The following is a 25,286-nucleotide window of genomic DNA, read 5'->3' as shown; positions in this document are numbered from 1 at the left end:
AAAAGTTATAAATTGATTTGCAGGTTACCGAGTGAAATAAGTACTTGATACCCAAGCAAAATATGACTTAGTATTTGGAGGAGAAACCCTCCAAATCACTGTCATGTCGTCATTCACCAGGTTTGCACACATCTCAGGAGGGATTTTGGCCCACTCATCTTTACAGAAACACATCATATACTTTAGGTTTCTTGGCCTCCACTTGGCAACTCGAAGCTTCAGCTCCCTCCACAGATTTTTTTAATAGAATTAAAGTCTAAGACTGGCTAGGCCAAATCTTGACATTTTGTACTTCTTTCGCCACACTATCTTTATCTAGATGCTATGTTGGAAGACCCATCCACAACCCATAAGAAGTATCCTGGCTGAGGGAAGTAGGTTCTCATCCAAGATTTTACAGTACATGGCCCTATCCATTGGCCCCTCAATGTGATGAGTTGTCCTATATTCTCAGAAGAAAAACAGCCCCATAGCATAATCTTTCCACCTCCATGCTTGACCTAGGGAATGCTACTCTTTGGGTCATACCCAGTATCTCTCTTCCTCCAAACCCAGACATGTGAAGTTGATGCCAGAGAGCTTGATTTTAGTTTCATCTGACGCCTGTGCATTCGCCCAGGCCTTCTCTCAATCATTTAGATCTTCACTTACAAAACTTGAGATGATCCTGTACATTTGTGTTCTTGACCAGGGTGACCTTGCGGGTGCTTCAAGATTTCAATCCATTATAGCATAATGTGTTGCCAGTGGTGACTGACCACAGCTTTGAGGTGATCCATCACCTCTCTTATGATGGTCCTCACCCATGAGGCAAAATCTCCATGCTGAGGACATTGATGGTCATTTTATATTTTTTCCAATTGCACCAACAGTTGTAAACTTCTCCCCAAGCTTCCTACTGTAACTTATACCAGCCTTTTGTAGGTCAACAATCTTTGAAAGCCTTTGAGAACTCTTTGGTCTTGCCCATGGTGGTGGACAGGTTGGAAGAGAAGAAAATGATTCTGTGGACAGGTGTGCTTTATACACATAGTGAGCTGAGATCAGGAGTATCTGTAACTGACTGACTGTGGGAGTCAGACTTCAGGCTGGGTTGTATGAGATCAAATACCTTTTTCACTCAATGACAAGCAAATCAATTTAATCTGTAAATTTTATGTAATGTGCTTTTTTCTGGGGTTTGATTGATATTCTGTCTCTCTCTATTAAAAATTAACTACAATAAAAATTAGACGATTTTCATTTCTTTGGATGTGAACAGACACTTAAATTCAACAGTGAATCAAAGAGTCATTTCCCCAACCTGAATATATTTTCTGGAATGTTAAAGATTAAAACTACACTGCAGGGGAACAAACGATTTTTGGCAGAAGTGTTAAATTAAAAATGCATATGCAGGATGGGACAAGTGTTCCTGGTGCAGTCATTTGTTGTACATCTGAGTATATATCCACTACACTTTAAATCGGCAGCTTTTAACATTATTAAATATTTGTCAAATATCCAGCATAACTACACTCACCATGTACTTGTGAATAGAGGTGACATCTGACCCCACACAGACTCTATAACTGAGTTCAGGAAAGGTCTGCTGTCCTTCTAGTGGTCTGAAGGGAGAGTCCTGGTACCGGGCCTGGAACCTCAGTGTCCTGTTCTTCTCTGACCAGCCCAAATGAAACGGTACTGAGTCATTAATCTTAATGGCAGTTGCATTTGATGACAGCCAGTACCGCTCTAGAATTCCTCCAAAAGCATTTCGATTGGAGTAGACGTCACTTGTGATGAAAGGTCGTGGTTCCTCTTCTCCCTGAAATCTGATAGGCCAGTACTGTGTTGCCGTCTCTGCCCCTCCATACCAATGAGAGTCATTATAGGCCATGACATGCTCTACCAAGTGCTTATTCTGCAGCTCCTCCCAGCGAACACGATAACAGATCACCGTGTCCTTTGGACGAACTGTTTGGATAAAAAAGTTGAGCTTGCCAGAATCTGACTGAGTGCAGCTCAGAATATCTCCCTCCTTTGAGCAAGAGTCCAGATCCAGAGTGCCAGACCTAGGATTAGGTGTTTAAAAGAAAGAAAACAAAGGGGCCAGTTAAACACAGTTGATATTATTTGTGTTTTAAAACAAATTAGTACTAGTGCGACAACAAAGAAAATGTTGTAAGCTCTATTCCGTTGTTCTAGTTGTCTGTGGAGAGATTGTTCTATAGCTATTTCTGTCGGTATGAACTCTGCTGGCAAAGGACACATCTATTACAGTCTTCCCTAAGGGTGTAATCATGTGTCTGTCTCGTCTGACTTTCCATCATCCATCCAAACACTGCAGACAGGCAGACTTAAAGCAGATACAAAGAAGAACAACTCTGTCAAGACCAAAAGAAGTTACAAAGGCAAAGAGTCCAAGATTTGCTGGGACTTAGTTTCATAAGAGAGGTGTTTGTGGAGTGTCTTGATTTGGATTGAATCTTCAAGAGTGACAGATTTTATTATTGTGTGATACTGCATTGCATTTTGCCCTTTCCTAAATTTTTGTCATTTTATCTTATTTGGTATTGTATGTTATTGTATCTTCAGCACTGCCGTGTTCTGCTACCCCTGACTGATACTGCAAATTTAATTGTACTCATTTTGCTTGTATAATGACATAACTTTTGGTTCCTGTCTGTTACAAATTTATAATAGTCAGTCAGTCAAAGTTGATGAAAACATCAGTTTTCATCAATAATGACCATCCACGTAAGTTGTGCAACGTGATATTTATAACTATTTACAATTATTGTATCTTGACAATAATAATAAAGATAGTATTTACAGCTGGTTTACAAATTATCAAATGATAAGTAACATTTTTTAATTATCATTCACGTTTTTCTTATCAACTATGAACCTAGTTAGCTATTGTCAAGTATTACGTTTAGTTAACTATTATGTAAACACTCTACTCTTATGCATACCAAGTAGCAGAGTTATTTTAGTTTTGTATTTTCTCATTCTAATTTCTAATTTTGTAATTCATCTTTTATTGTTTAAAAATGCTTACCTTTAGTTTTTATTAATTTCAGTGTTAGTTTTAGTCTTTTAAATAGTCACTGAATGGAGGGCATATGCCAAGGGCACAAATTAGGAAAATCTGTAAAGGCATAATAACAAATTTTAGCAAACTAAAATATCAAAACTAATGTCTCAATATTTTAACTTTTAGTTAGTTTTCCAAGTTCATAAAATCATTTCAGTTTTTTTAAACGTGTAGTATTTATTTCTGTTTTATTTAACTAAGTCAGTTTTAGGTTTTGGTTTAGTTTTAGTTCATTAGAATAACCATCACTAGTAAGCAATCAGGCAATTAAAATAATTAAATTATTAATCAAAATGTATCTTGTTAAAGGAAACAAAAATGCAGATGATTCTCTGTACAGTTTCCTAAGCATTAAAAGCATAGACAACAAGTCCAATCAAGACAAAAATCAGCAAATTACCAATTATTAATTTAAAAATAATCAATAATATGAACCCACCTGAATGTCATAGTGAAGACAACAGCCCCAGCTTGGTTGTGAATAATAAAACCATCCTTGTTCAGGTCTAACAACGCTGTCTTGAACAACTGGGCTTTACGAAGCGACACTGAGTAATAGCACCAGGCGACCACAGCAGCTAGCACCAGCACACAGCCCAACATACTTGCCATCACCAGTGGCCGACCTTCATGAGAAAGTTTCTTCTTAAGTGGAGAGCCTCCGGGTCCCCCAGCCATCTGCTGCTCCCCAGGAGCCACCGGCACAATCTGATACATGCTGAAGGCGTGCAGAGAGGTGTGTAGGGAGGTAGGGTTGGAAGAAGAGTGGCAGGAATGGACAGCTGTACTTAACTTGCTGTCAGAGCTTTTGAAACAGAAATATAAATCTGTGCACTGGCAGCTGTGGGAGTGAAAGGAAAACTGATGTCTACCTGCCAATCTTTAGGAATGTCTCCATTTCTGAAAAAGGGCTGGTATATCTGCTCCTGTGAGACAGACAGACAGATATTAATTTAAACCACAACAAGTGTAAAAAACAAAACAAAAAAAACAATAGAAATAAAACACCATTAATATCATCATCACATCAAATAATGAATGGAAGCTAAATCAAGTTGAAGTGCTAAAAGAATACCAAGTAAATGAGTACAGGACATAAATATTGACCAGTCTACCGTAGACTTCATCACACTGGCTATCTATCTATCCAATTATCATCGCTGATGCTAGCTTAAAAGAGCTGCAGACAGCATTTCATCATTTTTTAAATTTACACATGATAATTTACAAACAGGTGACAAATTATAGGAAAAAACTGTCTTAGTGATGCATTAAAAATATTACTTCATGCAGTATACTAATGATGTCTAACATGTCAGGTCCTCAGGTGGGATGAAATCTGATGGCTGCAAAGGCATAATTTTCACACCAATCAAACCGTCTTAGTGACCTGATTTTGCCTCATGGATGGGGCAATATCATTATGGAAGAACTCACTGCAATCAGGATTTAAATTTAGATGCAATAACACTTCCCTCACAGAGACGAGTACACAAAAAACATGCCATCAAAATAATACCTCCCAAAGAACAACAACATTTAGAAATATGTGCAATAAAGAATTCAAAAGCACAATAGCTGTCTTTCAGGGTTTTAGAAATCACATCTGCATGCAGTCACAACCAATCAGCAGCACAGTTACAGGCTAAAGATGACAATTTTGAGGATAAGGGGTTACTGTTTTACCTTGAATTGTCTGTCACTGAACACTGTTTTTGTTTAGCATTGCTGTACTGGCCCTGTACTGTCTATACACTTGCTTTTATTATTATAGCATAGTTCAGCAGCATCCAGCAGAGAGAGAGAGCGAGAGAGAGCACAGGGCTTTTAATCTGGTAAATGGCAGGTATCCAGGCTCTGCACAGGCACTCATGGTGAGAGAGCCAGCAAAACTGTAAAAACAGGCTGTGATCAGAGGAAGCGCAGACACCATGTCAGCAGGATTCAATTACATTCACCTCAGGTAAGAGCACCTTCGGGATGAGTAAATAATAGCCCTCAAAGTAGGTGCAGCAAGCCCACCGTTTTCAGATTGATAAGAATGCAGTCATCACCAGCAGAACCATACTTAACTTCCCCACAGGTAAACATTATCCTTCAGCTCCACATCCTTCTTTTATTGTGATGCTATTTAATGCCAGTGGCGCAAGGAGGAACCGAAATCTTGCAAAAATCTTGCAGACACAGGGAAACATTTTCCTCCAGTGAAGATCCTGTTCCTCATTGGTATGTAATTACTGACAAAACTGCACTATTGCTCAAATGTAGAATTAAGTTGAGCTTTCTGAAAGCTCAACTTGGGACAAACCACAACCATTTGCCACAAACCCTCAGCAATTAGTCTCCAAACTGTGGGCTGAAATCATATTAATCTTTAATGGCTTTCGGAATGAAATGTATAACATTTTAAATTGATCCACAGGGCCCGACAGTACAACAGGCTCCATACTGCAGATTATGCAGGGGTTTCTAAAAACATGCACATCAACTACACCGTGACTACGAACTGTTCAAGGCAAATACCTAAATTACAACAAACATTAAAAACGTCGACATCTGACTTTCTGAAAGGATCCGAGTGGACATAAACGCCGTCTAACGACGTGTATTGTTATGATATATATCCACGCCCGTGTCAAGCTGGCGTGTTCCCAACTAATCAAACACTTCCAATATCTGATCGATCCCCAACAAACACTCACTCGACTCGGCCGTTGACGCCGAGTCGGGATATTGCCGTAACAGTAACTCGCTCTACCAGTATTCACAAACTGTGTTTCAGAACCGTGCTCACAATTAAAAGCTATACTCGCCATGACAGTAACACGCAAAAAAAACGTTGTGTCACGTACAAAACATTAAACTGCTCTTAACAAAGCTGTGCCCACAAAAACACATTCACCTTACCTCCGCATCTGACCACACTTCTGGGTCAACGTCTGTGCGCGCGGAAGCCTGCCGTGCAGCGACAGAGGCGTTAGTCCCACCCAAACGGAGCGAATGCGAAGCTGATTCGTCCATCGATCTGTCATTCTTGTACGAGTTAGCGCGGATGGATTCTGGGAAATGTAGTGTGATAACAATGTCGTTACAGAGCCAAAAAACAGCTTCAAATTTGTTTATTGCTAGCTACTAACAATGTGAAACGCACAAGAGAAAGGCAAAATGGAGGGATTCATGTTGACTATCCTTAACGTTACTTTTAGATTATTTTATTTTCCTTACCAAATCGTTGGTGCTAGCGTTGTCCGTGGAAACAATTCAAATATCAAGTTCGCAGAGGTCAAACGTTTCATTCAACTTGTAGTGAATGTGTGTATGGAGTGGTTTTTAAAAAAAATTATTATCATTATTATTATTATTTATTTTTATTTTTTTCACGATGGTTGTTCATAACCACAGGTTACCGTCTTCGACCTTGTGACAACAACAACTGGAGTGCATTGCCTAACTTCCCGAACAGACCACAGAGGTGAGATCATGAGAGCAAACAATAATGTTATTGTGGCTGTAAGAGGTTTTCTACCGCTGGGTGACAGCAACAAGCTATGAATAGCAGGGCAGCTGAACGACACGACCATGGCGAAGTAGTCGACTCTTCTTATTTTTATATCCTTCGGTTCTTTGATGTTCTAAATGTTTTTAAGTTTACTATAAACTGAGAACTAGAGATGTAGACATATATTTTATTTAATGCCACACTGGCGGAATTCACTCGTTACAGCAGCGCAAGGGACAGGAAAAAAATAAGACAAATAGAAAAACATAAATAAGAAAAATAGTCTCCAAAAAAAGCTAAAATATTATATATGGTAAAATAAAAAAACATTTTCCTTTTTTATATGTATATAAAGTGCAGTAGGAATGATAATAATATTGTATAGCCTGACTTCTGTACCACCAGCGTGGAAATCTACTTGATTACTATTTGACTAGTAGGCTAGCGTAAAGTAAAATATTTGTAAAGAAGTAGCAGAGGTAAAATTTAAGTCTGATTTATTTAAGCCAACGTGCTGACCTGTCTCTTAAATCTAAACGATTAGGAGACACAGAGTAGCAGGCACAAAGGAATGGTCGCTTTAAGGGAGGAGACGAAGATCAAACTCAAAACAATCCTAGACTTTATTTCCAGGCAGAGGTCATAGACAGTAAACTCTAAGCAAGACTAAATTTTATACACACAAAAGACAAAAAAGCAAAAAAGCCAGTTGAAAGTGACACCATGACAAAAAACCCAACAGAGAATTGTGAACTTTAAGTATTGTGAACTTTAAGTATTCCGTCATTGATTCCTTATTTCCTGCATATTCCCTGCAGAAAATCAAATGATATTAATAATAAAAATAGAGAAGGTACTAGGCAGAGGCTTAAAAATATATGCCTCTCCTGTGAGTCATCTGCACTGGCAAGACAATTCACCATCTAGGGACGTAGTTTAGCACAGCAGGGCAAGGTCAGACAAGACGGCACTTGAATTTTTCTATTTAAGAAAGAAAATGCAGCTCCCCCAGACCCAGTCAGAAGGATCCAGCCCAGTGCATGACCTTCAAAACAGCCCACAGAATGAAAATGGAGCTTGTCTATTACGTGGTTAGCAGTCAAGTGACTTTAATGGTGACTCTTAATGTAATGTACACCTTAGTAATGCTGTGGTTAACCTGAAACAATTTGAATTAAACTGATTTATTTTGCACCTTATTCTTTCTTTAATGGATATTTCTTTTCACAGTCATGTGAAAAGAAAAGAATTGTAGACATTCCTGTGGAAAAACGAAGTGCACATTACTGCTTCCTTAGGAATTAAGAGGTTAAGTTGATTAATTGATCAGCAGGAAGTGGGAGCACCTCTAAGGAAGCAGAATGTTTAGCAGTTTGGAGCATTCAGACGCGTGTTAACACAATGCTTCAACCTTCCTAGGATTGAACATCGAAGCAAGAGAAACTCAGAGAAACTACAAAGAGCTCAAGAGCTAAATGTCAGACTCTAGCATGTTAAATGTTAAAGTTCATGGCAGCACAATTAAAAGAAGACTGAACAAGGTGACTTCTGTAGAAGCAGGGGAAAGCCTAATCTCTAAAAAGAATATGGCAGCACACAGCTTGTGGAACAATATCCTTTGGACAGATAACACCAAAACGGAGATGTTTGACTTTAATGCACAACACCATGTTTAATGAAAACCAAAACACGGCATATCAGCACAAGTACCTCGTACTAGCTACCAAGAATGGCGAAGGAGGGGTGATGATGTATGGTTGTTTTGCCCTGGGAACCTTACAGTAATTTAGTCAAGTATGAACTCCTCTGTAAACCAAAGTATTCTAGAGTCAAATGTGAGGCCATTTGTCGGATAGCTAAAGCTTGCCCAAAAACTGGGTCAGGCAAAAGGACAATGATCCCAAGCACAGCAGCAAATCTCCAACAGAATGGCTGAAAAAGAATCAAGATTTTCATTTTTTGTCCTTTATTTAAAAAAAAAAAAAAAAAAAAAACTAGGACAAGACATGGATTCCAAGTTGGTACCTTATCACAGTTCCACTTATTTGTGTGTGGTGATCGCGCTCAGCTCCGTTCAGTCTAGGATCCAGCATTTATAACATAGGGACAAAAAAAGATATAGACTACTGCAAGGTGTTGCAATGGCATGCAAAGTCCAGACTGAAATGCTGTGGCAGGACCTTAAAAGAGCTAACAAATGCCCACAAACCTCAAAGAAAGCACTGTTGTAAAAAAGCGTGGGACAAAAATTCCTCCACAATGATGTGAGAGCCAGAAAAAGTCATACAGAAAACAAATACTTCAAGTTATTGCTGTGGTGGTTCTACAAGCTATTGACTCATGGGGTATACTTAGTTTCCCACAGGACTGGATAGTTTCACGTGAAATCGTTCTTTTTCATATGACTGTATGTGTGATGATGCTGATATTCTTTATCTTACTATGCTAAATCTCTTTGGCTTTGATTGCTAGTCAGCATTTTAGTGAAGCTTGAAGGTGCTTTTCATAGTTTTATTTTGTGTTAAACTGATTAATCTAATGAATAATAGGCCAGGCGATCAACAATGAAAATTATTTTAATTTTCTGGCCTCATATTATTAAGTACATATTCATCAATTTATTTTTATTTTAAAGAAATAGCCAGAATGGTACAAACACTTTGCCAAATCATAGTTTAAGGGAAACAGCAGAAAACGTGATAGGAGTAATAGTATGACAGCAGCAGTAATTGTAAAAGTACCATTTCAATAGGAGCAACAGATGAAATGGTGATGACAGGGACAATGATATTTGGCAGCTGTGTTTTAGAAGCTTTCACTGGAGCCAAAGTGACTCATTCTGCTGCAGGAAAACTCAGCTGCAGAGGGGAGATGCTGTTGATGCTGGTGTCCCTGCTCTGCTGTGTCACTGCAGCCAGGGCCTGTCTGCAGTGCGACCGCAGCATCCGAATGATGCACGAGGACTTCATCTTGTCTGCTCCCACTCTGCAAGACCAGCTCAACTTGCAAAGTATTCGTGACCAAGCCTATGTGACCTACATAGAGACCAGTCAGGAACGAAAGGGGCTCATTGGTGAGATCAAGAAACTGTTATCTCGTAGTTCTTCTCTTCCGATAATGTCAGGCCAAAAAAAGTTTCTTTCTTACAATTTGGAAACTTTACTGTTGTAGCTTTTGGACAAAAATATGAGTGTGAGACAGTTAAAATGATCAAAATAAACCAAATAGAACTGTTTTTTTGCTCAGATCCCACTACTCTATACAGAGCTAAAACTGAATACCAGAGTGAATTTGATCGCTTCTTGAAAACCAAGCTCACTGGTGAGAAACAAGAAAACAATCTATCACTCTTATTCTTTCCACACAGAAATAAACAGTTGCTGTAAACGCACCCAAACACTCCAACAAGTAGGAGGCCATTATTACTTTTCCGTTATATCATCACTGAAAGTATTAACATGTTAAATCTGTCTTTTAAGGATCTGTAACATTTGAAGCTATTCAGATCATGGAGAAAGGCAGGAAGATTTTAGAGAAACATCTGGATGCCTTCATCCCCAGTGGTAATTTGCATAACCGTAGGGGTTCTGCACAGTATGAGGCAATAAACTTTTTGTAAGTCGTCGCTGTGAAAAACAGGCATTAGTTTCAGATCATTTATTATCTTTTTTTTTCTTTCCCTCAGAATTATGCCCCAACATATGTGGTAAGTACTGAGACTGTGACAAATGATCTTTTAAGAGTGACTCATACAGATTGTTCCAGTGACAGTGGACCGTAACATTTTGATCGAGAGACGTGAGACAACTGTAAAATGCTTTTTGCTGTCATCTGACGAACCAATGTCTTTTCATTTATTTATTTATTTTGGTGTTTGATTTGCTTATTTTCCAGAAAAATGTATGGTCTCATAGGAATCAGTACCAGGACTAATTTAATGTTCAGTATATGTAGGCTAGAAGGGTTAGCACCATCGCCTGAAAGTTTTAGCCCATCAGCCAGTTTGGGACTTTCTGTGTGGATGGATGGATGGATGGATGGATGGATGGATGAATGGATTCTAATACTGCAAAAACAGAAAATTGCTGCTTTGCCAACACAGCGTAGATTTATTTCTCAGTAAACACCACCTCAACTACAAATGTCTGCAGTCTTACAGATTTACAAAAAAAAAAAAAAATACACAAGCAAATATCAGCAAACTTCCTAAAATCAAACTCATACAAATCATTTATTGGTCCTTTCAAGATCATCTGTCCCGCTCCCACAGTCTGGACTAATGCTATGCCATACAATCACCATTGTTTATTAATGGCACTGAAAAGTAAGTAAAGTAAGTGTGTGCGTGTGTGTGTGTGTGTGTGTGTGTGTGTGTGTGTGTGTGTGTGTGTGTGTGTGTGTGTGTGTGTGGTTTAAAAACTGCCAGTGAACAGCCTGCTCACTATTTCCATCTCTGGGGGCCTGTTAGGTCTCTAGTTATGCCCCCCCCCCCACACACACACACGCACGCACTTTCCATTACAAAAAAAGTATTTTGAACTGATTTAAAACATTTTTTTTGTAATGGAAAGTGTTTTAAGTGTTTTAATTTCTGTTTTCCTGCTGGCTTTATTTTTATTTTTATCAGATTTCCCTGCCTTTTTTTTCCTGATGTTAACCTTCAGTCTTCCACCCTTTAAACTTTTAAAATATCCTTTTTATATCTGATACTTGTTGTTATCTGCTGTTTTAGGTCATCCGTACTGTAGTTTTATTTAATTGTTTTGCCTATGTGTCTATTCTGTAATGTGTATTATGTGTTTGCTGTAAAGCAGTTTCTAAAACCTCTTTTACATAAGTGCAATATATATTACTTTCATCATGCATGATTTTTTTTCTCTGTGTTGCTGTACATCACTTTATATCCATGTAGTATTTATTTTAGAGGGTGTGTGTGCATGTTTGTGTGTCATTATCAGGGCTTCTAATTAGAAGAGTAATGGATTGCGTCTCTTGCCGCTACAAAGTATACATCTGTCCCTCTCCGACTGGCCAACAGGACTGTGGTGGTATATTTTAATTTATTTGTTCTCGTGTGAATCCATGAGTGGATTAGGAGGAGTTATTCCTATGTGTTGGGACTGCACCGTTCTTTAGAGTGCATGGATATATGATGTCACGAGTGTATAAATGTGTGCTTAAGTGAGTGACTGCTGCTGCCTGTCCATGTGAGAGGCTAATGAAAAAGATTATTTAAGTAATCCTGATTCAGACAAATGGAGGATCCCACTTTCTCCCTCCTCTCAACCTTTGTCCAGAGTATCCTGTGCAGGCTGAGGAAGGAGGCCAGGCTTTGTTGAATTGTTTTCTTCCATGGCACCGTCTTCTATTGGGTAGACCAGAGTACCACTACTCCTGGGCGCCAGGAGCATCAGATATTGATAAGGTCTCATTTCCATCACTGATGACAAATTAAGGCACAAACATTAAGAGAGACCTAAATACTATTATATAGATACATATTGAAGTATCTGCATGCCTTTGTAGGCTTTATATTAGGTTTCTTTCCATATTCAGCTCCACAGCATCATACATATTTACTGTCTGATGGTTTTACACCCCTAACTTGAAACTATCCTTTCCTAATTTGTAAACACAGATGAATGAAAGTGACTTCAGTGTCTTGATAGTGACAGAAGACTCGTCTATTGTCTTGAATCAACTGCGTTTGGATGAAGAAGGAACATACCGCTGCTCCCTGCAAGCCCAAAATGGAACCATCTTCTATCAAGCCACTTTCCCACTCACTGGTACACATACATCCAACCATCCATTAAGTCATCCATTTTATTCTGCTTTTCCAGTTTAGGGGCTCGCCAGGTGCTGGAGCCTGTCCCAGCATTTAGATATGCTGTATTAAATAGGACTGACCATTAACTACATTCTGAGTTGCTAAACTTGAATTAATATACTAATAATACTTCTAATAATTTACACAGAATGTTGTTGGCTGTTGTCTCTAACCTCAGTAAATGTCACAGATTTTAGTATTCTGGTCTGAGGGCTGCTAAAAATAAGTTTAAAGGTCATTTAAGACACAACAAATAAAGAAGTAAATTATAAAAGAAACAAATTTACTGCATGTTTAGAAAAGTGCCAAAACTATCTGTAATTTGGGGCTTCTTTTAATTACACTTGTTTGTTGTTTCTGTAATATTTTTCTCTTTAATCTTGGGATTTCCTCATATTTTGTTTACTGCATTCTTGTTTCCTTTTTTTCTTTATGGACTTCCACAGAATTGCGAAACACTTTCATTCTTATACCACAGCAGTTTTTTCGTGAAAATTCGGGTACAGTTTGGTACAGTCATGTAGTGTTATTTGTCAGTGCACCTGAATTAACTGATGATGCCCTTTTTAATACTATAATACAATGGTGTAATGACACTTGGCAATGTAAATGTTTAAGTACACTAAAAGAACAAAGTAAGAAAATGTAAAATTGCTAAATTATAGTAGGTACATAAATTAACAGACAAAAGCGGGCAAATCCAGCCGCCTTTACTGTAATTTCACAGGGAAATTTCATCTTCTCCTCCTTCTTCGCAGTCATACCGTCTCCTCACCAGACTCACTGGCCTTTAGTCACTCTGCCCTCCCTGCCTCATGGAGACAGCTACTCACCTTTTCAGCCTACGGGGGCCTTGCTCGTGCCACTCATCACTGTGGTTACGGCTTTGACTCTGACAGCAAGCGTAGGACTCGCAGTTGTCCTGAGGTGAGACATAGCAAGTGGGTGGAGGGGAGAAAGAGGGGACAAGAGGTTTGCAGGAAGGGTGGAGGTGAAAAAGGTAGCACAGAACAGTCAGAACACGACAAACTGAATAATGCAAGACAAAAGGGACTGGCCGTGCTCGCGTGCAGTTTGAGGACTGAATTATAATTTGTTAAGCAATCCCATGTGCAATATCAGTCTACATAAATAAGGTCATTGTTTACATTTGAAGTGAATTGCGGCGATAAGTTGTTTTCACTGAAAGTGTCGTCACTTCTTCCAGGAAGTGATGACAGCACCTTAGCCACAGGTGTTAACTTAGATTTCCACCTCAAGTTCTGCGTGGTAATGGGTAATTCTGTGTTTACAATTTAAAAGCAAAAAAGCAATTAAAAAAGAAACTAAATCGCTTCGCGTGTGATCCTTTTTTGTAGAGTGATGATGAATCAGCAGAGAACAGCAACAGAACTGAGAAGAAGGAGGAAGGAGGAAAACGGGACAGAAAACATGACGTGATAACTAAACTCAGTACAGTAAAAACACACTTTAATAACAGGAAGGTTTTTCTTCACTTCAGGTTTGGCGTTTTGTTTTGCAGTGAAATAAATTCCCCAGCAGAAAGTGCCATGTCATTTCTAGAAATCACGTGGAAGTGAGAATACATTTTGGCGACATGCAAATGAGGCAAAACATGACATGGGTGTCATGTTTGAAAGACGTGAAAAATGAATCAAGCGAAGTGATGTCAGCCATGAAACAAGTTTGCGGAGTAAGAAAACCAGACTATACAACACAGCTGAGCTCAGAAACGCAGAAATTCCCCAGAAACCCCTCGACATTAAGCAACAGCTCACTGGAAGACAGTTATCTTTCTCTGGCAAAAGACACGTTCACCCTGAATGAAGCGATGTTGTTATCACGTGGGCGTTTATGAGAGGAATCAGGGATGAGGTAAATCTCCTGGATTACAGTGTTTTTCAGAGATTACTAACCTCAGCCATCCAATTAATCCTGGATAATCCCCTTGTGGGGAAGGAGGGGGCTAAAGCAAGGAGCAGACGTTTTCATCAAAGATTCATCTAATGTTTAGTTACTCATCTGTTCATTCAGAAGTACACAATAAGGTCAAAAGCCCCTTTTTTAGCATTTGCATTATTACTCATGTTTTAGTCATTCTGTTTTTTTGCCACACTTGATGATATCAGCTGCTTTGGTTTCAAATATAGTCTGTTTACTCTTCACACAGGCTCTGTCATGATCTCAACACCAGTCCTCGACGTCCGTCACGTATCATTTAGCTGCTTCTGCCTTCTTGTCTTGTTGTGCGCATCTGAGGGGATGTTGGTGTGAAACCAAATTTCCTGTGAAAAGGCGCTAAGGAATCAGCAACAACAGCAGCAAATTCACACCTGTCTTTTGCCATTGTAAGATAAGATAAGATAAGATAATTCTTTATTGTCATTGCACAGTCATACATAGTACAGTAGTACAATGAAATTGGAAAAACTGTCCTACGTCGGCACTACATATAACACAACACGACACAATATGACACATCACAACGCAACACAAACAACACAACACAGTATATTAACTTAGAAATAAAAAAGAAGAATAAGTGTTATGTGTATTGCACACTGTTATTGTGTCACATGAGGTCATGATTGGTAACAAAGAAAAGCAAATGAAAGGTTTAAAAATGAAAGCAATCAGTTGATATTGGATGAGTCACTGCCACTTGGAAGTCACCGGTGAATTGTTGCTCAGGTTTTCAGGGTAATTCCTGATGAGAGTATTTTAATCACTGAAAGCCGGCTTGGGTTATGAGCAAAGGCAAATGAAACAAAGGTCGCAACAGTGTGAGGGGGTGTGTGCGCAGAGGCTGAAAAAGAGAGAGGCTGTGGTCTGTCTGGATAGTGACAGGATGTATGTGTGGTGCTGTTTCCTGTCTGGCTCACTGACATGGGGGCGAAAGCCGAAAAAAAATCTTTAAGACACCCTCACACAGAGATAGTGGCGTCACAATCTTACAACTACGTGGGTTTATATGTGTGTGTGTTTTAAACTAATATGCAGGCTGAGGCTACTGTAAATGCATGCTCAGCGACTTCACTGACAGCCATGATGAAGTGTGCAGTTTGAGTGTTTGTGTGCACATACTGCTGTGGAATGAAATTGCAGCCTCAGCAGGGAGAGGGAATGACAAAGTGTGAGCACTGCTGGAGGAGCAGCAGGCAGCCACAGGGGAGGGCGAAGAGGGAAGTGGGAACAAGAAGAAAGTGGAGTCAGAGGTTTGAGTGGGAGAGATCTGTGGGAAGGCAGTCTGATTTTTAATGTGGGTTATGAGGAAACGAGGACAAAGACGTCAGATTACGCCTCGTGATAAAAACCGTCCCACACTACACATAGAGTATACTTTCACATGAGTGACCTATAGTGGTGGAATGACCTCAAGATTGCTGTCTTCACTGCCATAACAACTTTTATTGAAAAATAATTCAATAAAAGCATCAGAAAATACTCCTGAGATCCATTAAAGCACCTAAAACTTGGCTTTAGTGCTTGGGTGTTTATCAGTAGTTAAATATTCACAACTGAATATTTAAAATCCTATGAGTAATTACTAGCTATTGTTTGTTATGAGGTTAATGTGTTTGCATAGTGTGATCAGATCTGACCAAAAGTGGCTAACACATTCACTTGTCATCATATTTACGTGTAGATATTAACAGAATTGCGCTCATGTACTTCAGACTGCTGAGATAATGACAAATACAGAAATCACTAACACAAAATCCAGAGTTCATTTAGGTCCCCCCCCCCCAACACTCAATGTGGAGGAGGCTTTGAAGTCACCAAAAAGTCACCAACATGGTAACTTAACTGTAACCATTCACCATGAATACCATCGGTCTGCTGCTCAGTCCCCCAAACAAAGAGTTTGTACTGTGTGATATTTGATTTAAAAGGGATAATTTTAAAAGGGAAATAAATTGTTTTATATTTAAAATTGAGAGGTGGCACTTTTTTTTTCTATATTAGCCTGAAAGGCTTCTGCTAAGACTTCGATCTAATTTGTGACTTCTCTTGTTGATCACAATGCTTTTAAGTTACTGTAAGTCTGACAATGTGTCATTTTTTAAAGATACAGTACTGTGCAAAAGTCATGAATTATCTCTCATCTCTTCATGATTTGTTAGAAAAATTAGGAATGGGTTATTGAAACGTGCAAACATAAATCAAATAAATGGACTGTTTTTTATGTAGTGCCTTTCACTCATCCATTCACACGCACACATTCATACAGCATTTTATCTATACCTAAGCGCTTTCTAACATTCACACTCATACTTCATCATGTGGACTGGAGGAGTCTGAGATCAATCCCCCGACCCTCCGGCTGGTAGAGAACCCGCTCTAACCGCCAGGACACAAGGAGGAAAATTTTGGCTTAAAAATGGTAAAATCTATATCCTTTATCTTATACATTTCTGTTATTTATTTATGGAAAGAAAATAATAAATCTTCAAAGAATATATATTTTTCCAGCTCATGCATCAAAGATACACTTCATGACATACTGTAGTTGCTGTCTGCTATGCTTGACATGAACCTGTTACCAATACTTTGGAACCTGAAAAATATTGTTTAATAAATTGTTGACCCCAAAATAAGCTGTGCCAAAAAATGGTCCATCCCAACGATCGGGTCCCCCAACACAAACAGAGTAATATAGTGTACGCTCTTAAGTGCCAGGAGGATTGCCAGGATTTATACATCAGGGAAACCAAACAACCTCTGGTGAAGCGGATGGCACAACACAGAAGAGCTAACTCGTCAGGCCAGGACTCCACAGTCTATTTACACCTACAGGCCAGTGGACACTCTTTCAATGATGAGGATGTACACATCCTGGACAGGGAGGAACGCTGGTTTGAGCGCGGAGTCAAGGAGGCCATTTACGTGAAAAGGGAAAGACCGTCTCTGAATCGAGGAGGGGGCCTAAGGGTACATCTTTCACCATCTTACAATGCTGTGATTGCAGCCATTCCCCAACTCTCTGTGAATGGTACTCATGGCCATTGATCAGTGGGCTTTGATCAATGGTAGTTGATCAATGGTCATGACAATTTGAGTATTAATCATGAAGGAACTGACCTCAAACCCATTGTTCAACATGAGTAAACATGAGTAAAAAGGGTTGCACTGGTAACGGTGACACATTCAGTCTGGTCAGAACAAAATAAGTTAAGGAGAGCTGAACTTTGATCTGCCAATGATGTTAGCACATGATGTAATAATGTCACTTCCTCTTTGCCATTTCAGTCATTGTTTTGTATCTTCCTGCGCCAGACTATATAGGTTTTGGTAACAGGGTTGTACACATGTTTGTGGGCACAGTTGGAGTGCATAATTGTTGTTCTTGAAAATATGCCGAGTTTAAATAAATTGGTTTAACAATGAGATGTATCAACAAAATCCCCCCCAACACAGCTTTTGGATTTTTCAAAGGCTGTGTTGACTTTTTCTCAGAGGACAGGTGTAATTTACACCACAAATTTATGTCTTGTGTTTTCAATATTCAGTGTATAAGTTAATATTTGGTATGCACAGCTTGTTTTTTCAACAAAGCCTGTACTCCTTCATGCAGGTTCTCTTGTAATTTCTTTGAGTAGTGTTCAGGAATACTTATCCGGGCTTCTTGAAGACTGTTTTCTCTACCATGTTTTACACATGACAGATATTTGCTCATGTACCTCTCTCCGCCGTACATATTGACGACAATTTGAGCCAAAGATTTAAAATCTGGAATAGACTTGCTGCTACTTATTTTCTATCTCAAGTTCTCGTGTAATTTGGTGCACCTCAAGAGTGGCTTTTTGACAGCCACCCTTCACTGAGATCATTTCTGAGGATGTTTTAGTGAACAGTAGATGGATTAGCTCAACAGATGCACCTCTCAGGTCCTGTATCAGGTCTTTGCTGGATTCCTTTCCCCTATTTCTTAAGGACTCAATCACCTTGTTGGTGCAAAAATCATATCTTGAGCATTTTTCATAGATTCGATTGAAGTAATTGTAGCAAATTATGTGCTTTTTACAATTGTTGGTACCAAAGTGCCTAAAGGCACGACCTAAAGTTGTTTTTATGCTGAGTTTCCTGTTATGTGTAGACACAATACGGGTCTACATATCCTTTGAGTCAGGTGCCTTTTGTGCTTGAATGATTCATAGGTCAATGTCAAGCTGTTCAGGTATAAGGACTGAAAAAAGAAGTGAAAAAGCAGCCAATGTTCAAAGGAAAACTTTGAAAGGCCTTCAGAAAGTCTGCCGAACCAGCCCACTACACCACTTTAAAGCATTATTACATTATTACAAGAACTTGTTATTACATTGCTGCAAGAAATTCTAACTCCTTGGGAGCAAAGTGGTTTTATAAAATGAGGGCTGACTTGAAACTTCTGGATAGTCCTGTATTTTCTGAGTAAAAATTTCTCGTAACTGAAGTGCATCATGTCTTTTCCTTTGCGTCATTCCATCCACCGCCATTCAGCTATTAAAAATTTAGGGCTGTGCTATTTTGTGATGAATATGGTTAGTGCTTATTCAGAGTTAATCCCACATGTTTCTCATAGCACACCACAGACGCAGCTAAAATAAATGCAGTTTGAGGAAACTACCTGACCTTTTAAAATGCAGTTGTGAATTTCTCATAAATATTTACTTCTTGTTTCATACTTGGAGTAAAACACACTGGACATCAGAAGTGGACAGGTCTGTGTTTAATAACCTACTTTTCACAATGCCCCTTTGCAAAAAAGAAATCCATACACGGTAATCCATAAGTACCACACGCCTGAATCATAATTAAATAATAACATGTCTGTGCTTTTCGTGTATGCAGTGCAGCAGAGAATTTAGTTTTGCTTTTTTTAAATACTCCACAGAGCAGCAGAATGAAAACATTGTCAGTGCTGACATTTTATGTTTGCAGCATGAGCCTACAACAGAAAAACACGGTGGTGCGGGATTAATCTAAGCCGAAAAAAAACACTCAGCCTTCAGTCTTTCCGCTGAAGGCAGGCGTTTCGACCGGGTAGGGAGGGTTTTAGCTCTCAGTATAACGTCATTCAACATAAAAACACGGGATAACCCCAAACTCCGACCACGTGCGCGGTAGGAAAATAAGGCTTGACGTCAGTGTCCATATGAGGAGTGCCGGCCAGACCAAATATGGTCGTTCCGCCTCTGACGTTGTTCCTACTGTGGAAAATAGGCGGGGTGGCGCCGACCCCGCCTACCGCGCAGCCGTTATCAATGAACAAGTGAAACTATGAATCTAGAGCCGATTGTAACCGGCCCGCAGGACAGTTCAACAAGAACTCACAATATTAAGTCTTTACTTTGACATTTTTTGCATCTAAAATTGATACAACTTATACATTATATTTTTAAAGATTTTAAAAATCTTTTTACCTGTCTAAACTGACTATTTTTTACAATTTATTATTTTTAACTTAACTTCAACTACTTTTCAACCATGAATTCAATCAACGAACCTTTGGAAATAACTGGCAATGAGTTGGTTCACATACTCAGGACCCCCCGGGATCAGTACACTTCTGCAGGGTGCGTGGTGCTGGACTGCAGACCATTTCTCGACTTTTCCTTGGCGCACATCTGCGAGTCCCGAAACGTGAACTGGAACGCCATGCTGCGTCGTAGATCCAAGAGTTCAGTGGTGGCTCTGGAGTGGCTAATTCCGGACAAGGCGCTCAGGGCCCGGCTCCAGAGTGGGGAGTTCTCCCCGGTGGTGGTGGTGGATGAGAGAAGCAACTCCATGGCCGAGCTGAAGGCGGAGAGCGTGGCCCAGATGCTGCTCACCGCCCTGCAAAACGAAGTTCACACGCAGATCTGCTTTCTGCAAGGTAAAAAACTCCAGACGGTTTAAATCCATTTAAAAGCACCTATATTTATCTTTAAATAGATTAATAAAATTGTTGTTGACGTTTTTGTAATGATCGAAAAGTGTTTCGATACTACCAAAACGATAAAGGAACCTTTAAAACATTTTTTTTAAATATAGTTCATGTTTATAACAGCATTGTTGTTATTTGGCACAGACCTTACATTTAAAGAGGACATGTTGAAAGCTTACGGCTAACCTCATACTAATGTGACCTCTGTTTAGGTGGATTTGGGGCATTTTCTGCGGCCTACCCGGAGCTTTGCTACACTTCAACCATCAATCACTGCGCAGTGGAGCCAGAGCCAAAAGTGACAGGCCGGAGGACACCCGCGTATGATCAGGTGAGCTAAAATTTATAATACAAGATTTAAAAACAGAATATTACAATTAAAACGTTTTTGTTTGTCTGTTTTGTTTTGTTTTTTGTGTGATGAAAAGCCACAGACAAGACGAGACGAAACAGTTTAGTGATTGTTTTTGTTGTCAAATTGCAGGATGGTCCCGTGGAGCTGCTACCCTTCTTGTTTTTGGGCAGTGCCATCCACTCCTCCCGCAGAGAGACTCTGGCTGCAGCCGGCATCACAGCTGTGCTCAACGTGTCCTCCACCTGTCCCAACTTCTATGAAGGGGAGTTTCAGTACCTGCGACTCACTGTGGAGGACACACTGGCTGCAGACATCAGAGCCTGCTTTTCCGCCGCCATCGCTTTCATTGGTGAGTATTTGCAAACTGTGTTGATGTGTAACCTCTGAAATGAGAGTCCAGTCCAGTGTTTGCTCACAGAAATGTCAGTCCAAACTCCAGCAAAGACAGAAGGCCCAGTAAGAAAATTAAATTCATGTTAAATAAGCTGCCCAGTTGTATTTTTAATAAAAACCTATAACATTTTAAGCACCTTAAACTCCATAATCCATTTTCAGTCCTACACTTGGGGACCAACAGTGTAATCATTAATGATCTGGTTACAAAACAACTGGATTATGCAGCTTAAGCTTGAGGAAAGAGTTTATTAACACCTGATGGTTTTCATGAGCTTGTTTTGACCAGCTTTCCTTCTAGAGTTGAGTTCAGGGGAAGGTGGAATTTGATTTAAAGGAACTTCCATTATAGCAGTGACTGGTGACTGAACGCTCATTTCCGGGGCGACAGCTCGTTTAGCCCAACTTTCTGTGCTTTCTGTTCGTAAAACATTACCGCCAATGTGAAATGAAGCACAGTATGCTGATTGCTCTTCCTGTTTTTGTCTTTTTCTCTTCCGTTTCCACATATAGACTCGGTGAAGCAGAGCGGTGGAAGGGTGCTGGTGCACTGTCAGGCAGGTATATCCCGTTCAGCCACCATCTGTCTGGCCTACCTCATGCACACTCAGCGTGTCCGGCTGGACGAGGCGTTCGACTTCGTCAAGCAGCGGCGTCACGTCATCTCGCCAAACCTGGCTTTCATGGGACAGCTGCTGCAGTTTGAGACTGATGTTCTGTGTCAGGGATGAAGGCACAAATCCATCTGTGAAATTTAACTGACTCTCCTGCCTCTTGGCATATTGCGTTGGACTCGCTGCACTACCGGGACTCAAACCACATGCATAAATGTGTTGTTGGTACTGTTGAAAAGTTTACTTTGTACATTCAGAAGAAAGCTAAATGTGTTGCTGGCATCACATGGTTGCAGTCATATTTTGAAAATGCCATATTTTAGCAATGTAAACCACAGTGTCATGGAAACATTATGAACAACTGTGATTCTGAGCCAGCTAGCTGGAACAGCTATGAGGTAATTTCCCTGACGTTATACTTGAGTGGAGTTGTGCCTGCCTGTTTGGTTTGTGTGTGTGTGTGTGTGTGTGCGTGCAGGTGTGTTATTTTGTTTGACTTCTGTGCCTGATTGTTTGGAAGGGCTGACTTATTTTCATACACTTTTAACCACTGTGACATGACATGTCTTTTGTAAGGAAACACTGTGTTATCTTCTTATAGCAATAGTTCATTATTCTCACGTTTAGAAAGTTAGAAATGCACTTACCACAGCTGGTATCATTCTATATCCTGAGACAGATTGGTACACTCAAACTGGAAAAAGTTGTTTTTGTTTTTTTTAATTGTGTAAATATGTTTTGTTATTTATTTCAGTATTTCTTATGACAGTGTTACTGACATCAATAACTCTTACTGCACTTTATACCTTTGGCTTCCTGCTGTTTTTCCACTGAAATAAAACATGCTGGAACATATCAAAACCGTGTGAGTGGAAAAAACTGTTTTGCACACTACTGTCCACCACACCTCACTACTTGTACTACTTATACACACTGATCCAGTCATTGTTCACCGCACAGACAAAACAATGAGGCCATCGAGTCCCAGGTGCATTTCAGTGTTTTCAGAGCGCATTACAAATGCATAATTTCACACGCTGACCTTGCTGCACTCGGTTGCTCTTGCTGAATCAGAAGGCATTAAAAAACATTGTGCTGCTGAGCGTTTTCATGCATTATCCTGTGGCAAGTGGGTTTTACAGTCTGAAGTCCCTTTTGACCTCAACAGCCAGCAATGGGAATTTCACATCCACTTATTCAACTAACATGAATCGCTTTAGGCACATGACAGGAAGTCTGGCAAAAAAAACATTTAAGAGGCAAAGTCATTAAAGTTATTTCTAATCAGGAAGTTTGGAAAGTCCAAAACACCGATTTGTGTTTATAGCATTTTAATTTGACTAAAACCATTTTAAACAGGTAATAATATAAATTACTGCACTTTTTTTCTTTATTTTCAAATTTCATTTACTTTTATCAGTATTGTCAAAGCTCATGGCTGTTTCGACACAGTATTAAAAACCAGTCAGCTCTATATTCGACTGGTTGGACTGAAATAACAAAGAACTAGTACCAACACTTGCGAAAAGACCACCTACCAATATCACCACTGCTTCATTTCCTGATGCTAATTAAGCCACCCACACTTCTGTTTCGGCCATAGCTAAAGTAGTCCACTTCCTCTCATGCACAAATATCCATTACCCAACACGTAAGCAAGCATAGCTGTTCTGCTTGACTTCGTTCTTCCATTAGCCACAGTTTTCCATGCAGAGGGCAAAGAAATGCCCAGTGGTTTTCAGGTTGGACTTGAAACTGCGCGATCACATTGAATAAAGCCCCTAAAAAACTGCATTTAATGTGGTGTGAGTCCATTTAAACGTACTCATCAAAAGTACACAGATATGAGCTCAAACTTGTTTTTTTATGTATGTTTTCATCATTTTTCTTAGTCTTCCATCAAATACATTTCTTAAAACTTTATTTCTTGCTTTTGCTGAGGGGGTTGGGCCTCAGATTTAATTTAAGAAAAAAAAATAAACATCCTTATTTTCTAATCTATTCAATGTTGATCTTTATATTTTAGGCCAAAATAAACACTTTCCACTCTTCTGAAACCATCAGAGGGTGATCTGTTTTTCCATCGGCTTCTTTGTAAATCATTTTAGATGAATGAGTTCAACAAAAACAGGAAAAAAGAAAGAAAGATAAACAAATATTTGATTTTGGAGCAGATCAAAACTAAACAAACATTAGTAACTAAGTACATATACTCATCACCAATTTGGAGGTTTTATTATATCTGGTCATTTTATTCTATTTATTTAATAGTGTGCTTTTTGCTCGACTACTACTGCTGTGGTCACTAGTTAAGATTTTACATTTAAGAGACCTGTGTTTAAAGATGAAATTAGAACTCACTGTTAATGATTAAACCAGTGTTAGCTCTGCCTAAGAGAACACATCAAATGGTTTAAATAAACTGTAAAAAAAAAGAAAAAAGAAAAGAAAAGAAAGAAAAATTTAATCATAAAAACACAAGAGATATGGAAATCTAGAATAAAATGTTGTATTTGGTTTCTGTAACCAGATTTAGGTTTGTACAGCAAGATTAATACTTTTTAAAAAGTAGTATTATACACATATATAACATACAGCTCCAAAATGCTAGATACACGTTGATGTATCAGAACTGATAAACAAATAATATAATATACATATATAACATATCAGTCACAAAACCTTTTCCCTTCAGTGCAGTTTATTAATAGCCTACTTCAAGTCATATGATGATAATACTTGTGCATTAAGCAGACATTTACACAAGACTTTGATTTGTATTATTGGTATTTTGGCACTGTTACTGGTTAAGCAACTATACTGGTACTTTTTTCACTGCCGCAGGTGATTTCAAAAGAAATGGAGACAACACAGATTGTTCCCTGCGTTGTCTTCAAAACAGTCCGTGCTGGATACGTTTGTAGTGAAACAGTGCTCTCTAGTGACAACTTTTGGAATGAAAAGAAATTAATAATGATTCAAACGTATCCAGCAGATGATGCCAGCAGACTGTTTATTAACTAAGGCCACCTTTGTATTCGGAAGATAGCGCAGAAAACCAAGCAGTACAGATCTTTCGCACACACACATTTCCAGTGTGCATTTTAGACATTAAATCACTGCTGGTGTCATTTAATTTGTCCTCAAATACCAGTACAGGAAACAGGCTGTATTACCTCCCCTCTACTTGAATGCGGCTCTCATCAGTCAGTTACGACTCAGTCAGTCTGCCTCATTAATAAAACTCAAACTGTAGGTCCCATCTGTGTCCAGATAAAACTAGGCCAATCATATTACACGAGGCTCTGGCAACACGTAATGATGTACATGTGTAGTGTACAGTATGTACAAAAGGAAGCATATAAGAGATTAGGGATTAGCAGAGGGGATCGTACTTCCTTTGGACATGGCATTACACAGTGTTTGTTATCTACGGCTGAAGACTGTGTCACTCAAAACAAGAAATCCCATTTGGAGAAAACCACATGATGAGGATGAGCAACACGATACTGTAAGCTGGAGAATTACAATGCATTCATGTAACACGCACGCACGCACTGACCTGCATGCACACACACACACACACATGCACAGAGGTGTAGTTATTTGGGAA

At 39.2% G+C, this 25,286-nt stretch overlaps 3 protein-coding genes across 8 annotated transcripts in view; 2 read left to right on the top strand and 1 right to left on the bottom strand.

The window, feature by feature from the left end:
• LOC116310990 (myogenesis-regulating glycosidase-like) overlaps positions 1-6,126 on the bottom strand; it is a 14,517-nt gene extending 8,391 nt beyond the window's left edge. Inside the window, exons 1-4 of the mRNA XM_031727960.2 lie at positions 5,987-6,126; positions 3,952-4,005; positions 3,519-3,797; positions 1,523-2,054 (exon numbers count right to left, since the gene is read on the bottom strand). Coding sequence (XP_031583820.2) covers positions 1,523-2,054; positions 3,519-3,797; positions 3,952-4,005; positions 5,987-6,111 — 990 coding nt within the window. The 5' untranslated portion in view covers positions 6,112-6,126. The remainder of the gene's footprint in view (positions 1-1,522; positions 2,055-3,518; positions 3,798-3,951; positions 4,006-5,986) is intronic.
• Positions 6,078-13,971, top strand: LOC116310967 (izumo sperm-egg fusion protein 1). 6 transcript variants are annotated; one of them, XM_039620843.1, is made up of 11 exons: positions 6,078-6,115; positions 6,482-6,551; positions 9,427-9,651; positions 9,825-9,899; positions 10,058-10,141; positions 10,264-10,284; positions 11,537-11,626; positions 11,876-12,003; positions 12,217-12,367; positions 13,167-13,335; positions 13,767-13,971. In XM_039620843.1, exons 3-11 carry the CDS (start codon positions 9,450-9,452, stop codon positions 13,846-13,848), a joined length of 1,002 nt encoding a protein of 333 aa, XP_039476777.1. In that variant the 5' UTR covers positions 6,078-6,115; positions 6,482-6,551; positions 9,427-9,449; the 3' UTR covers positions 13,849-13,971. The 6 variants fall into 6 exon arrangements, with proteins under 6 accessions (XP_039476777.1, XP_039476775.1, XP_031583784.1 ...); XM_039620841.1 differs by lacking the exon at positions 6,078-6,115 and adding an exon at positions 6,138-6,361; XM_031727924.2 differs by lacking the exon at positions 6,078-6,115 and adding an exon at positions 6,138-6,391.
• Positions 13,972-19,689: 5,718 nt separating this feature from the next.
• Positions 19,690-22,461, top strand: dusp2 (dual specificity phosphatase 2). The gene is made up of 4 exons (XM_031727961.2): positions 19,690-20,260; positions 20,524-20,642; positions 20,796-21,015; positions 21,573-22,461. The coding sequence occupies exons 1-4, from the start codon at positions 19,873-19,875 to the stop codon at positions 21,788-21,790; spliced, it is 945 nt and encodes a 314-aa protein (XP_031583821.1). The 5' UTR covers positions 19,690-19,872; the 3' UTR covers positions 21,791-22,461.
• Positions 22,462-25,286: the final 2,825 nt, after the last annotated feature.

Source organism: Oreochromis aureus, linkage group 12, assembly GCF_013358895.1.
Source record: "Oreochromis aureus strain Israel breed Guangdong linkage group 12, ZZ_aureus, whole genome shotgun sequence".
Classification (NCBI taxonomy): domain Eukaryota; kingdom Metazoa; phylum Chordata; class Actinopteri; order Cichliformes; family Cichlidae; genus Oreochromis; species Oreochromis aureus.
This window is presented reverse-complemented; position numbering and strand designations above follow the sequence as displayed.

Coding starts and splice junctions, on each gene's coding strand:
- LOC116310967 (XM_031727924.2), top strand. CDS start 6,245: ATGGAGGGATTCATGTTGACTATCCTTAACGTTACTTTTAGATTATTT. Junction 6,392..6,481: donor TCATTCAACTTGTAGTGAAT/GTGTGTATGGAG, acceptor TCATAACCACAG/GTTACCGTCTTCGACCTTGT. Junction 9,652..9,824: donor GGAACGAAAGGGGCTCATTG/GTGAGATCAAGA, acceptor TTTTTTGCTCAG/ATCCCACTACTCTATACAGA.
- dusp2 (XM_031727961.2), top strand. CDS start 19,873: ATGAATTCAATCAACGAACCTTTGGAAATAACTGGCAATGAGTTGGTT. Junction 20,261..20,523: donor GCAGATCTGCTTTCTGCAAG/GTAAAAAACTCC, acceptor ACCTCTGTTTAG/GTGGATTTGGGGCATTTTCT. Junction 20,643..20,795: donor GGACACCCGCGTATGATCAG/GTGAGCTAAAAT, acceptor GTCAAATTGCAG/GATGGTCCCGTGGAGCTGCT.